This window comes from Leopardus geoffroyi, chromosome C3 (assembly GCF_018350155.1).
Source record: "Leopardus geoffroyi isolate Oge1 chromosome C3, O.geoffroyi_Oge1_pat1.0, whole genome shotgun sequence".
Taxonomy (NCBI): Eukaryota; Metazoa; Chordata; class Mammalia; order Carnivora; family Felidae; genus Leopardus; species Leopardus geoffroyi.
Genome location: NC_059338.1, coordinates 87,419,435 through 87,434,572, shown reverse-complemented (window position 1 = coordinate 87,434,572; position 15,138 = coordinate 87,419,435). Strand labels below are relative to the sequence as shown.

The 15,138-nt window shown below is 43.2% G+C and overlaps 1 protein-coding gene across 7 annotated transcripts in view; it reads right to left on the bottom strand.

The window, feature by feature from the left end:
- CC3H8orf76 (chromosome C3 C8orf76 homolog) overlaps positions 1-8,060 on the bottom strand; it is a 37,016-nt gene extending 28,956 nt beyond the window's left edge. For 3 of the 7 annotated variants that reach the window (XR_006706248.1, XM_045453767.1, XM_045453768.1), the window contains exons 1-3: positions 7,887-8,055; positions 4,672-4,767; positions 3,795-3,938 (exon numbers count right to left, since the gene is read on the bottom strand). Coding sequence is in view for 6 of the 7 variants with exons in the window: in XM_045453767.1 (XP_045309723.1) it covers positions 3,795-3,938; positions 4,672-4,767; positions 7,887-8,003 (357 nt within the window). In the remaining variant the exon portion in view is untranslated. Of the gene's footprint in view, positions 1-3,794; positions 3,939-4,671; positions 4,768-7,480; positions 7,721-7,886 lie in introns of those variants that run through there. The other 4 variants (XM_045453763.1, XM_045453762.1, XM_045453764.1 and 1 more) reach the window with 4 other exon arrangements.
- Between the last annotated feature and the right edge of the window lie 7,078 nt (positions 8,061-15,138).

The following is a 15,138-nucleotide window of genomic DNA, read 5'->3' as shown; positions in this document are numbered from 1 at the left end:
CATACAAACCATGATTTTGATGGGAGAGTTTTTATAGCACAGGTAGTAAATACCTCTCTGGAAATTAAATTCATTTAAATGACTGTATGGGGGCACCTGGGTGACTCAGTCGGTTAAGTGTCCAACTTTTCATCTCAACTCAGGTCCTTTTTTTTTTTTTTTTAAATGTTTATTTATTTTTTGAGAGAGAACATGAGAGTGTGAGAGCAGGGGAGGGGCAAAGAGAGAGGGAGACACAGAATCCGAAGCAGACTCCAGGCTCTGAGCTGTCAGAACAGAGCCCGATGTGGGGCTTAAACTCACAAACTATGAAATTGTGACCTGATCTGAAGTCAGACGCTTAACTGACTAAGCCACTCAGGTGCCCTGTCAGCTCAGGTCTTGATTTCAGGGTCCTGAGCCCCACACTGGGCTCCATACAAGCTGGGTATAAAGTCTATTTTTTTTTTATTTTTTTTAGAGAGAGAGAGATACACACAGTAAAAGAGAGGATCCCAAGCAAGCTCCACACTCAGCATGGAGCCCGACTCAGGGCTCGATCTCACAAACCGCGAGATCATGATCTCAGCCGAAATCAAGAGTTGGATGTTTAACTGACTGGGCTGCCCAGGCCCACCTGGGCGTGAAACCTGCTTTAAATTAATTAATTAATTAATTAATTAAAAATAAATGACTTTGTGTGATTTTTCCAGAATAATGCAACTCCTTCTGAAATGCAATAATGATGAAGACAGTTAATATTTATTGAGTCCTAACATGTACCAGGTACTATTCTAAGTGCTTTACTCATTTAATCCTCATGATGATCCTTTAAATTTTTTTTTTTTTAACATTTATTTATTTTTGAGAGACAGAGAGAGGCAGAGTATGAACAGGAGAGAGGCAGAGAGAGAAGGAAACACAGAATCCGAAGCGGGCTCCAGGCTCCGAGCTGTCAGCACAGAGCCCAACGCGGGGCCCGAACTCACAAACTGCGAGATCATGACCTGAGCCAAAGTCGGATGCTCAACCGAATGAGCCACCCAGGCGCCCGACATGATGATCCTTTAAAATAGATTCCATTATTATCCCCATTTTATAGATGAGGCAACTGAGTCCCAACAGAAAAGTTAGAGAACCTGCCTGAAGTCACCCAGCTAGTAAGCAGCAGAGCTACAAGTCACACTAGAAGTCACAGAATAAAGGGCTCTTTCCCTCTCTCTTTCTATTTATCTAAAGTAGACTTCATGCCCAGCATGGAGCCCAATGCAAGGCTTGAGCTCACAACCCTGAGATCAAGACCTGAGCTGGATCAAGAGTTGGATGTTTAACTGACTAAGCCACCCAGGCGCCTCAAGGGTACTTTCCAAGAGCAGACATGTGTTTACTTGGTGAACAGTATATGCACAAGGTATTTATATGCTCCATCTGTCACCTTAGCATTGAACCTAGAGCCGGGCACGGGGTGGGACTGAAATACATGTTTGTAGAGTGCAGAAATTTATTTATTTATTTTTAATGTTTAGTCATTTTGAAAAAGAGATAGCATGAGCAGGGGAGGGGCAGAGAGAATGGGAGACACAGAATTGGAAGCAGGCTCCAAGCTCTGCACTGTCAGCACAGAGCCTGACATGAGACTCGAACTCCAAGTTGTGAGGTCATGACCTGAGCCGAAGTTGGACACTTAACTGACTAAGCCACCCAGGTGCCCAAGAGTGCATAAATTTTAAAAAGAGTCATTTACCATCAGAAAGCAATGTCCTTACCACAGCTTATCACATGAGTACATCAGCTATTCTAAAATGTTTAAATTATTTAAATAAGAAATAAGAAAATATAAATAAAATCCATTACAAATTCTGTCCAAAAATCATTAAGAAGAGAAGTGAATTAGAAGTTGTGAGCATGAAGGGCGCCTGGGTGGCTCAGTTGCTTAAGCGTCCAACTTCGGCTCAGGTCATGATCTCATGGTTCGTGAGTTCGAGCCCTGTGTCGGGCTCTGTGTTGACAGCTCAGAGCCTGGAGCCTGACTTCAGACTCTGTGTCTCCCTTTCTCTCTGCCCCTCTCCAGCTTGCGCTCTGATATTCTCTCTCTCTCTCTCTCAAAAATAAATAAACATTAAAAAAAAAAAGTTGTGAGCATAAAATGTTCATATCCTGATGGGCACTCCAAGACTAGCTGTCTACTTTGTTCAATGCTGTATTCTGGCCTGTCCCCCTACAGAACAGGAAAGGACAACAGCCACCAAGACACAAACAGAAATAGACCAGAGTTAATAGCAAATGAGAAGGGTCTATAAGTAGGGAAGAAATTTAAAAAATAAAATACAAGGTACCAGGAAATGAGAAACTATATAAATCGGTAGGGTCCACTGAGATCATGTGAAGAGACCCAAAGGAAGGGTAAGGCCCCTGGCCTGCACTGCTGGTTCCTTCCCCAACAAGATGCCCAGAAGCCTGATGAATAGTTCCCAAAGTCCTGGCAGGGGAGCTGAAGGTCTTCTGCCTGGTCCTTTCCCCTGCCTGGTAACATCCCAAGCTCCGGAGACCTTGCATCTGCTGACTGGCAACAGATCTTTCTCTGAGCCACAGAAACAGACTAACTAAGCTGGAGGGAACCACAAAAATAACCCAGACGCTAAAGCCACCGCCACTGCCTTCAGTGGGTTAGGCGGGGACAAGGAGCACAACAGAGATGTGCAGATGTCAGGAAGAGAGAGGTGACAGGAGAGCACGGAACAGGAATGAAGGACGGGTGACTGATGTCTAGAAAAAGTACTAAAAGGGCCAAAGCTGTTGTTAATTTGTAGACCCGGGAGACTGAGAATGAACACTGTTAAATTCCACCAAGTTCACAGTGCCGTGTACTTCCTCAACGACGTAATTTTACCTTCCAGCTTCAGAATTAACCCACACTTAGGAGAAGAGCAAGACACAGCTGTTTTCCACATTCTACACACAATTTTCAAGGTTTCCTCTCACCGCAAGAGGCTGAAGTACTAGGCAATGAACCCCATCGGCAAGCAAATTTAAGGATTTCTCTTAGCTAATGACATGGAAGAGACGAGCTCAATTGCATGCATACTTTAGGCTGACCTCTGTTTGGCTTGATCCATAGGGTTCAAGATCAGTGCCCTAGTGCCTCATTAATTCCCTCTGAGGAGGTAAACTGGCCATCTATAAACTAAGATTGGTCAACTTAGACCAATCCCATATAAAATTTACACACCCACACAAAACAGAAGTAAACCAAAAATGCCATCACCTGAAAACAAAAACAAGCAGAATCTAGAACTGCAAATAACTGCTTTTCTTTATCCCTTAAAAAGGGATTCTAAAAGGCTAGGAAAAAAAAAAAATAAAAAAGGCTGTTAGGCTTGGCTCAGTTTATATTTAGGTTTTTTGGGGTTTTTTTGGTAACTTTTTTTCCTGTTTACAAAAGTAATCCATGTTCATTGTAAAAATTTTGAGAAATTAAATCTAAAAAAAAAAAAACTGAAGAAAAAGTCACTGATGATCCCTCTACTCTGAATATTTACTCCTAACAAGAGTAAAACCTTTACAAATGAGATTTTCAGGCAATGAAGAATTTTGAGCCTAACACAGGAAAAGAAAAAATATTACAAGAAAGTGATTGTCTAGAGCTGTGAACTGTTCATCATAATAAAGTTCTTGCACCATTGACAATTTTCATCTACTTATCCAAACCCACAGATTTTGCTGCAAGCAAGAAGTTTTTTGTTTTGTTTTTTAGAAAATAAACTATTCAACAATCCGCGGACAACAAATGGAAAATAAGCAATGAAACCACTTACCAAGTTTGCAGCGATCTCCAGGGCTTCTGTGTGCCTTCCCAGGTGAACCAGACACCGCGCCTGGCCTTCCTGGACATCCCTTTTCATGGCAAAATTTGTAGATGGCAGTTTTTCAGAGATACTCGAGTACTCTTGCAGTGCTTTCTGCATATTATTTGTTAAATAAAGGAAGTGAAAAGAAGGGATGAAAAAGAGGTGAAACTATAGTAGAAAAAAGGATTTAGTTACAGGGATGATTTTTTTCTTGGCAGAAGGTAATATTATAATGGACTCTACAATGAACTAAGGAGGGCTTAAGTATTTGTCAGTACTATTTTCTAAAAAGTAGAAAAGAGATGGCTGGAGAATATAACCACTACTACCATGGAAAGTATCACCGTATGGTCGGAAAGCATTCTGGGGCCAAACAGACCAGGGTTTGAATCCTGGTTCTGCCACTAACTTGCTATACAGCCTTCCTTTTCTCATCAGTAAAATAACAAAGGGACTCTTGTGAAGAAGAAATGAGATTTTATATGTAAAGCAAGCTGGGACCTAACTGTTAGTTCTTTCTTTTTCTTACACATTTTGGGTGCTTTGCTCCTCTGACCCCATGAGGCATCTGCGCTAGAGGGTCACAGAATGAGGAGACACACAGCCTGGGGAAACAGACCTGCAAGGATCCCAAGAAGATCCCTATATTGTAGTTATAGGAAACAAAACAAATGGCAGAGAGCCATGTAGAAAAGGACAGAAATTTGGGATTCTGAGATTACAGACCCTTACCACAAAAGACTAAATTCATCCTCACGAACAACATACTCATAACTGATATGCTATAACTGATAGAACAAGAAACTATTCCAGGCAGTGCAACCTTAGATATGTTCAATTCTACCTGATACTCTTGCCGTCTGTAGGCGAGGTCCCCTTTGAATTTCTTCAGAGTTAGAGCTTCGACATCATCACTGCTCCCCGTTTCTTCATAAAACCACTAGAAATTGTGAAAATAGCACATTACAGAGAATTAAGTGATACCTGTCCACCTCATACTCAAGTAGAAGTAATTTCCCATATACTATTGATTAGACCTCAAAAAAAGATCCTTTTTTAGGATGAGACTCACAGGAAAACCTATGACGAGAACGACGATTTTAGTGATGGCTCAGTTTTTATTAAACTTATCATAAGTAACAAACGTACTCATCACATGGAACCTCTCAACTGAAAAAGAAGCACAGGCCTATTTGGTTCTATCTATAGCATTTCAAAGTGGGGTTGTGGTGCCTGGGAAGCTACATTTTAATTAGGACAGTTCAAATGTTGTTGTTGTTGTTTTTTAAGTTTATTTACTTATTTTGAGAGAAAGAAATAGAGAGAGAGAAAGAGAGAGAATCCCAAGCTGGCTCCACACTGTCAGCACAGAGCCCTACGCCAGGCTTGAACTCACAAACCATGAGATCATGGCCTGAGTCAAAATCAAGAGTCAGACGCTTAAGTTGACTGAGCCATCCAGGTGTCCCTTGAATGCTTCTTTAGGCTGACATGTTTCTCTGTAGAGACATTTTTAGAGTGGTCAGAACAGGTGTTGACAACTCTTTATGGAAAGGACATAGGGAAGAAGAATTATCTTTATAGTGCTTATTATGAAAATGTTGTAAAAGCAGAAAGTAGAATCTAACCAAAAGAGACAGAAATTAAGGCTGAAAGTAGGTTTCCATGCAATCAAATGCCAAAGACCTGTAGAAAGCAAGTCTGAGTAAATGCCCATCTGGCATATTTTATTCCCTTTTCTACTGATTTAAACCTTATGGACAAGAAGGAAAGTGAACTGGGAATTTTTGGTTAGTGAATCATGAACATGAAGATGAGAAAACAGGTGTAACAAAAAGCAGTCTGTATGCCAGTTTTTCCAGCTCCAAAGCAGTAACTCAACCTCCCTTTTCCTCACAGAAAAACACACCGAGTCTGAATGTAGTCTATCCCCAGGTAAGTGCTATTAAAACGCCAACTGCATTTGTGATGGTTCTACCATCACATCCAAATTGCTTGGTTCCATTTCTAAAAGAGTTGCCCGGGGTATCCCTGCCCTCCTATTATCTTAGTAAAATCGTTTCTCTCCTTAGCCTCACCCATCACAGCGAAGAAAGCTGGCAACTGCTGTTTTTCTGTTGTCCCCGGAGGACTGCGTAAGTCAACAACAGTCCGTGTACTGAACCCACAATTCCTCTGCGCTCTGCTGCTCTCCAGTCACAGCGCCAATCCCAACTGCCTCACTGCAAACCTTCATCCAATTTTCATGATCCCACTGGGAAACGATCACGCAAAAACTGGCTTTCAAATGATTGTCTTTATGCTCCCCCATAACCTGCAGGCCCGCAACAATTCACAACAGGGATGGCTTCAAACACCCTTTTCTGGTGAGAGGAAGGAGGGGAGATCTGTGAACAAGGGTGGCCCTAAGAGGTGAAGGGCTGGATACGGCCCACCTCCGTCGCACACCGAACCTGAGCAGGGACAACAAATCCTCTAACCCAAATTCCTGGTGTTACACCCAAAGAAACCAACAAGACTTGAGGAAGGCCTTTCTGGCTTCAGGAGCAGTATCACATACCAAACAAGTCCTAAAGACAAGCGATTTTTGGTTTTGACTTTTCTTTTTTTTTTTTTCCTTTTTTTAAATTTTTTTTTTTTTTACGTTTATTTATTTTTGAGACAGAGAGAGACAGAGCATGAACGGGGGAGGGGCAGAGAGAGAGGGAGACACAGAATCAGAAGCAGGCTCCAGGCTCCGAGCCATCAGCCCAAAGCCTGACACGGGGCTCGAACTCACAGACCGCGAGATTGTGACCTGAGCTGAAGTTGGACGCTCAACCGACTGAGCCACCCAGGCGCCCCTGGTTTTGACTTTTCTAAGCATACAGCACATCACACCTGACAGTCTCTCGCCCCCTTCACTCCACAACAGCCCTGGGAACCAGCAAATGCCATTTTCCCCAAATGACAAAGGAACCGACACCTTGAAAGGCAAGTGGTAAAGCCCAGGCTGGAATTCAGGATCCTACCTCATAACTATCCGTATGTAGCTTTTGATGCTGCACCACTATGACTTCCCAAGCCCGTTCCTGTTTTTAGTCTACACTGCGATCAACTACTACAGGTAACGCTGAAAGAATGTACAGATAAGGAGAAAAGGAAAGTGAAATAAAACAAACATATTTCCGTAATCACTGAGCGCCTGAGATCTCTACAACGGTTTCAAAGAAAAATGAAGACAATACATATAAAGGAACCTAGCACAGTGCCGGGAACAGGTTAAATTTTTGATAAATAGTACAGTAGTTCTTATACGTGAGGTGAGATTTACACCCATTGAGTAACACAAAGTAATATTCTACGAAGTCAAAACATTCACGGAGTTGCTATTATGAACAAAAACTGCCAGGCACTGTAGAGGACATAAAGTCAAGCACCCACTCTGCTGAGATCATTTAGCACTCCAAGAGCTTGACGCTCCTGACAAGGGATGTAACACAAACTGAATGGAGGGGGAAAGTAGTCAAAGGCAAACGTATTTCCTTGGAAGGAGGAAATGAGAAAAGACTTCCTGGAAGAGGCAGCATTCAAGGTGCACTCTAAGAAATGGCTATAATTGAGCGATTTGACCCTGCGAGCGAGGCTGACGCGGGCTGGAGGAATTCACTGACCATGGGCAGGCCAGTGGGCGGGACGTCGCCGTTTGCAGAGCGGCCAAGAGTTCAGTTTTGGAAAGTGGGCGGGAACCGGATTCTGAGGGTCCCGGCTGCAGAATCAGTGTGGGCACACGGAGTTCCTGAAGATTTCAGGGCAGGGGGCGACGTGAGGTCAGCGAGCCTCTGGAGAGACCCACTAAACGCCCGGTACGAGTTAATCGCTGCCAGCGTGGGGCCGCCGGACCCAGCCCACCGGTGGGGCTCGGGAAACGCACCGGTCTCGTGAGGACAGGGGCAGCGCAGCGGGAGGGGCGGCCCGGCGAGGCGCGGGGCGTTACTACTGCCAGGAGCTCCCCGCCTGGCACCCGCGGAGGCCGAGGCCGGCAGCCCGGACAGAGGCCAGCAGGCCCCGCCTTCTTACCTGCGGCTCGCAGCGCTTGGCGCGATAGGACGCCGGCAGTCCAGGCCGCCGCTCCCGCCTCTCTTCGAACACCGAGTCCTCGAACTCGCCCCCCAGCAACCAGCACCCAGTCTCCATCCCGCGCCAGCCGCCGGGTTTCGGGAGTAGGCGGAGTCTAGAGCGGCGCCCACGTGCGGGCCAATGCGGAAGGGGCGGAGCCGCCAGAGGCCAGAGAGCGGCATGCTGGGGCTTGTAGTCTCTGGAGGAGGAGGGGCCCAAAGCGGGAATTGGCCCGCTGCTGGCATGGAGTCCCGGTGGAACTAGGATTTTTATCTGACTCACAAACTGACCGAAGTCGGGAACGGAGTGTTTGACTTATCCGTTTCAGGAGATGGACAGAGATCCTCATCTGCACGCATCAAAAAGCAGGCTCCAGGGTAGCTTTTTAAAATTCAAAGGTAGTATTTTTTTCACCACTCAAGATATTTGTGGCACTGTGTTAAGCACAATTTTTGCACTTTACATCCTCTCTTAACAACTTATGAAAGGCGCAATGATTCCCACTTTGCAAATGAAGCTGTTGGGCCTTAGAGAGAAGTTGCTTAGGATCAATTTTTACGTGGCTAAGAGCTGGGAAAGACAGAAACGAACCTCTAGTCCCCATGTTTCCAGAAAAGGGACACCACCAATAACAAAGACCAGAGTAATTCACGCATTTATAGAATGGAGGACAGAAGTTTACTCTGGATGCTCGATCAAGGACCATTAATTTTATCTGGAGAAAAAACACCAAATCCCAGAAGTATAAAACTAACATTTACTAGAGTTCTTATACTTTCAAGATACTCCTTGAGACTAGAAAATCAAAATTACTGACAAAATACCAGCCAATATGCTACAGCTCAATATTACTGTGACATATTACACAGCAGGTTTTCCCTGGTTTTCCTATTTCTCCCCACTCACCTGTTCCTCTTCCATCATTTGTCTTACAAAGTTCTATCTTCAACCCAATTTTCTATTCCACAAACTTAGCCTGGGGGAACCTAATCCACTCCCCAAGGTTTCAAAATCCATCTCTCTGCTGATCAGTCCTCAAATCTAGAGTCAGTCCATATATCCAGCAACCTTGAGTGGAAGGCTTTATCAGGACAGGCTGCAGACATTAGCTACTGATGTATTCATCCATAGAAGGGCTGTTAAAAAAAAAAAAAAAAAAGAAGAAGAAGAAAATGTTTTCTTACCAGCGATGTTATAGTACTAATTAGGAAAAATTTAGAAATTATAGAAAAATAGCAGGAAAAAAGATACCCATAATATCATCATCCAGAGGCAATGGAGAGTCTAAAAAAGGTAAGCATATTTGTCCTAATGTTAAGAAGTCCTGTTCTAGCAGAATAAGCAATACAGCATAGTGTTGAAACAGCCTCATACACCAGATTTCTCTGCGCTCATGATCCTGGTTCAGTTATTCACTAGCAGTGTGATCCAATTTGTCAAATGGGCATTGATTAAAATAATGCATGTAAATTGCCTGTCAGATAGCAAATGAGTAATACACATTGATTCAAAATTCCTGTTTCAGGAGCAAAGTAAGAACAAAGCAAAGGCAGGCAGAGATCATTTTTTTCAGCCTTTTCTTTTTAAAGGCTATTTAGTTTTGGCACACCCAATCCTCTTGGGTTCTGTGCCCCCACTTCACACCCCCCGCATCCCCACCCCGCCCCTGCCTCCTCCTGGCCCAACAACTACCTGAGCTAAATCTTCTCCTGCAATGGTAAAGAAGCCACAGAATTGCTGCTTATGAGTAAGAGAGAGTTCTTTGCCCTTTGAACTCAAGATTTCTGAGCTCAGGGGATTCCAGCATTTTCACCACTAAGAACCCTTTCAGTTATTTTTCCTCAAAGTTGTGGAGGATTTGTGCACACAATAAAACTGCGTTAATTAGTAATTGCTTTGTTTTCCTTTAAAAATTTGAATCCAAGTTCCTATATAACAGCCAATACAAGCCTGTGCCCAGCCTGAGCCTACTGGCATTGCCTCATTGTGAGTTAGGATTTTAGTTGAGAGCAAAGAAGTAGCAGTGAGGGACTGCAGAAGGCCTGGTGAAAGGTTAAACATGATTAACATCGGGCCTTTGTTAACAATGAAAACAGCACAAAGGCCCCTATCACTATTGAGGACTCAGTATCTGGACCCCAATTTTAAACCACTGCCTCACTGATAGAGAGGATTTAGGATACTGTCTTTTTTATTTATTTATCTTTTAGAAGAGAGAGCACAGGGGAATGCGCAGAGGGAGAGAGAGAGAATCGTAAGCAGGGGGCTTTATGATTCCCAGTCCAAAGTGGGCTTGATCCCAGAACTCTGGGATCATGACCTGAGCCTAAATCAAGAGTTGGACACTCAATGGACTGAGCCACCCAGGCACCCCGTAAAGATTTTTTTAATTTAATTTTTTAAAGTGACCTCTACACTCAATGTGGGGCTTGAACTCACAACTCTGAGATCAAGAGTCACATGTTCTACTGACAGAGCCAGCCAGGTGCCCCTGGATAATGTCATTTTTAAAAAGAGGAGAGGGGCACATGACTAGCTCAGTGGGTAGGGCACGTGACTCTTGATCTCAGAGTTGTGCGTTCAAGCCCCACATTGGATGTGGAGCCTACTTGAAAAAAATAAAAATAAATAAAAAGAGGAGAGTAAACCAGGAAGAGAGAAGGGCACTTTGTAACTATTGAATACAATTTACATACTTAGGAAATGCCAGATGTTAGGCACTGTTAGGAAGAGTAAAAGGGAATTTTGCAAGAGTTTAAGATTGTGTGGGTTGCGATAAAAATCTGTTTTTATAGATTTTTATTTATAAAAATCTGATTTTTGACTGAGGGGGTGATTGAGTTCCCCACTGCAAGGTAGAGATCACTTACTCCAGGCAGCCGTCCTTCCTCTTTCCTGTAATTCCTCCATGCTTTTATCCGTTGTGGCATTTATGACGCTGTGGACTGTTGGAGGTTAGAGATGGTGTCTTTTTCACTCTTGGAAACTCGGCCCTCAGACAGGGTTTGGCCCAGGGCTGCTCAATCAATGCTTGTTGAATGGACGGGAAATAGCAGAAGGAGCAGACAGAAGCATTTCTCAGCTTGCTTTTTTTTTCTTTTTAAAATTTGTTTAAAGAGAGCACGTTGGGGAAGAGAAAGGGAGACAGAGGATCCGAAGTGGGTTCTGTGCCAGTAGCACAGATGATGCGAGGCTCGAACTCAGGAACCTCGGGATCATGACCTGAGCTGAAGTCGGACACTTAACTGACTGAACCACCCAGGCGCCCACTTCTCAGTTCTAAGTCACATAGTCAGGTCCTTTCTGAGGGGGAGGGAAGGAGCCAACATTTATGAGCATCTATTATGCACTAGGTTGTGCTATGAGCACTCTATTAACTTCCTTGTAATTAACTCTCAAAATATCTCCCTCAGAATTAGACATTACTATTTCCATTTTTTGTAGACAAGGAAATAGGACCTGACAGGTAACTTGCCCAGAGTCCCAGATAGTGAGTAAAAGAAACCAGATTAAAAATCAACTTTATCTGACATCAAAGTCTGTGTTCTCAACTATCTCCCAAAACCAAAATAGCAGGGTTTCAGAAAGACCTGGAGAACTGAATCTGTCACTGGCTGGCTCTGCCTGCCTCATGTTCTGGAGGCTTGGGGACTCTTCATTTCTTTCTCTGTGTCTCTGCAGAATGGCTTTCTCTGCCCTGCTTGTGCACATTCCAACATGACTTCTGAAACCTGGGCAATTCAAGCCCCCAGAAGAAAATGACTAGCATCACTGTGTGTCCAATTCCAGGTCACCTGCCAAGAGACCCTACTGGCCAAAGAGTGAGAAGCTCTCGCTGTTTCAAAGAGCTGAAGGCTGAAGATTCTGGTGCTCTGCTGGTGGCTCAGGGGTGGCTGTGGGACCGGGAGGTGGCAGGGAGCCAACTAGACATATATGTGTAGTCCGTGGGATTTGCAGTCACTGTGCCAGGCAGTGTGGGGTCTTTGCTTTGGTCTTGTCTGGAAACCCTGGTCTAGGGTCTAGCCTCTTGCGTACATCATCCTGCAGACCCAGGGGTGCTTCCAGAGTACAAGACTTTTCTCACTGTACTTAGAAATTACACACCTCCACACCCCTCTCAGTCTTGAGCCCTGCTCAATTTCTATTTCTACCTCTCAAAGATACTCCCGTCCAGAACACCAAAATATTATCTTTGACCACAGGCTTCAACCAAAGATGAGGAGACCGGTTGTTTTCAAATTGTTTTTGGAATTACCCAGAAATCCAGACGTTCTGTGAAGCCAGAGAAAGTTTTATCCAGCACTCCAAGATGCATGTCTGAGGTTACCACTTTCCTTCCGGGCCCAATGGAGATGTTGGAGGTGCTTTGAAAAAGCCTGACACCTTACTAACTACACATCCTTACTCAAGCATTCAAAACCATCTACAGTTTGTTACCAAACCAACTCATACTCTTTTATGTATGTATTTATTTTTTAGTGTTTTTGTTTCTACAACTTCATTGAGGTATATTGGACAATTAACTGCACACATTTAAAATGAATTTTGACCTAAGTATATATTCTGTGAAACTTTCCCTCTACTCGAGGTGATGAACACATCCATCACCTCTAAAGGTTTTATCTCTCCCTATCTCATTGCTTCAATTGAATCCTGCTCTGCAACCAGGCTGGTCCTCTCCAGAATGGGCCTCCCCGCCTCACCCCCCAAGTCTTTCCTTCATGCTGCAACCTTCCCTGCCCCTCCCAGGTCTCAGCTCACCTTTTCCTTCGTCAGGAAAGCCCCTCCCAGGGCCCTCCCACTATAACCAAGTGGGATTTATCCTAGGAATACAAGAGTGGTTCAACATAAGAAAATTAATCAATGTAATACATCATGTTAACAGAATGAAGGGGAGAAAAGCCAAACAATCATCCCAACTGATGCCAGAAAAGACCTTTGACAAAATCCAACACCCTCTTACGATAAAACCTGTCAGAACACTAAGACTACAACTTCCTCAACATGATAAAAGACATTCATGAAAAAACCCCAGATAATAATAAAGCAAGACTGAAAGCTTTATGATCAGGAACAAGACAAGGATGCCCTCTTTCACCAGGCTATTCAACACAGTATTAGAAGTTCTAGCCAGAGTAATTAGATGAGAAAAAGAACACTAGGCATCCAAATTGAAAGAGAGTAAAACTATAACTATTTAAGGAGGACATGATCCCATATATAGAAAATCCTAAAGATTCCACAAGAAAACTACTAGAGCTAATGAATGAATTCAGCAAAATTTCAGTTTACAAGATCAACAAACAAAAATTAGTTGTTTCTGTGGGGCACCTGGGTGGCTCAGTCTGACTCTTGGTTTCGGCCCAGGCCATGATCTCATGGTTTGTGAGTTTGAGCCCTGTGTCGGACTCTGTGCTGCTGGTGCAGAGCCTGCTTGGGATTGTCTCTCTCCCTCTCTCTCTGCCCTTCCCCTGCTTGTGCTCTCTCTTCCCCACTCTCTCTCAAAATAAATAAATAAAACTTAAAAATAGTTGTTTCTATATACCAGCAATAAACAATCTGAAGAACAAATTCAGGAAGCAATTCCAGGGGCCCCTGGGTGGCTCAGTTAAGCATCTGACTTCGGCTCAGGTCATGATCTTATTCATGGTTTGGGGGTTTGAGCCCCGTGTTGGACTCTGTGCTGACAGCTCAGAGCCTGGAGCCTGCTTCAGATTCTGTGTTTCCCTCCCTCTCTGCCCTCCCCTGCTTGTGCTCTTTCTGTCTTTCTCCAAAGTAAATAAACATTTAAAAATTTTTTTAAAAAGCAATTCCAATAACAATGGCATCTAAAAGAATATCTTGTACACTGAAAAGTATAAAACTTGCTGAAAGAAATTAAATAAGACATAAATAAATGGAAAGGAATCTCATGTTCATAGATAGGAATATATAATATTGTTAAGATGTCAACACTACCCAAAACAATCTAAAGATTCAGCATAATTGCTTCCATAGTTCATAATTCAAACTTCCAATAACTTTTTCAGAAATGGAAAAGCCAATCTCAAATTCATTTGGAATTGCAAGGCGCCCCAAAGAGACATAACAATCTTGAAAAAGAAGAAAGTTAAGGACTCATACTCCTGATTTGAAAACTTACTGGAAATCTAAAAGAATCAAAATAGTGTGGCATGGGCAAAAGGATAGATATACAGACCAAGGGAATATAAGTGAGAGTCCAGAAATAAACCTTCACATATACAGCCAACTGATTTTTTTTAAGTTTATTTTCAGAGAGAGAGAGAGAGAGAAAATGAGTGGAGGGGGGCAGAGAGAGGGAGTGAAGCCCAAGCAGGCTCCGTGCTGTCAGTGCAGAGCCTAACACAGGGCTCAATCCCATGAATTGGGAGATCATGACCTGAGCTGAAATCAAGAGTCAGGTACTTAACCAACTGAGCCACCCAGGAGCCCCTAGCCAACTGATTTTTGATAAGGGTGCTAAGTCCATTCAATGAGGGAAAGATAGTTGTTTGAACAGATGGTGCTGGGATAACTGGATTACCACATGCAAAAGAATGAAGTTCAACCTCTATCTCATCATACACAAAAATTTACTCAAAATGGATTAATGACCAGGGTGATTGGGTGGCTCGGTCAGTTACTAGCCGATTTTGGTTCAGGTCATGATTTCATAGTTCGTGAGTTCGAGCCCCACATTAGGCTCTCTGCTGTCAGCACAGAGCCCCTTTCGGATCCTCTGTCCCCTTCTCCCAGTGCCTCTCTCTCTCTCTCTCTCTCTTAAAAATAATCATTTAAAAAAATGGATTAATGACCTAAATATAAGAGCTGTAACCATAAAACCCTTAGAAGAAAATGTAGGAGTGAATCTTCATGACCTTGGATTTGGCAATGGAATTTTTCTTATTAGGTAATCTTTATGCCCAATGTGGGGCTTAAGCAACATCAAAAGCATGAGCAACAACAACAATAATAATAAACTGAACTTCACCAAAACTGAAAATGTTCTGTGCATCAAAGGACACTATCAAGAAAGTGAAAATACAATCTACAGAAGGGAGAAAATATAGGCAATTCTCGTTTCTCCTACAATAGTTAGTTATGTTCTATAAAGTCACCATGAACACTGAATTAGTGAATAATGAACAAATGCTCCTAGGGGTAAGAACCTGGGAGCTTCTGATCATAACCTTTTCATAAACTGGTCAATACA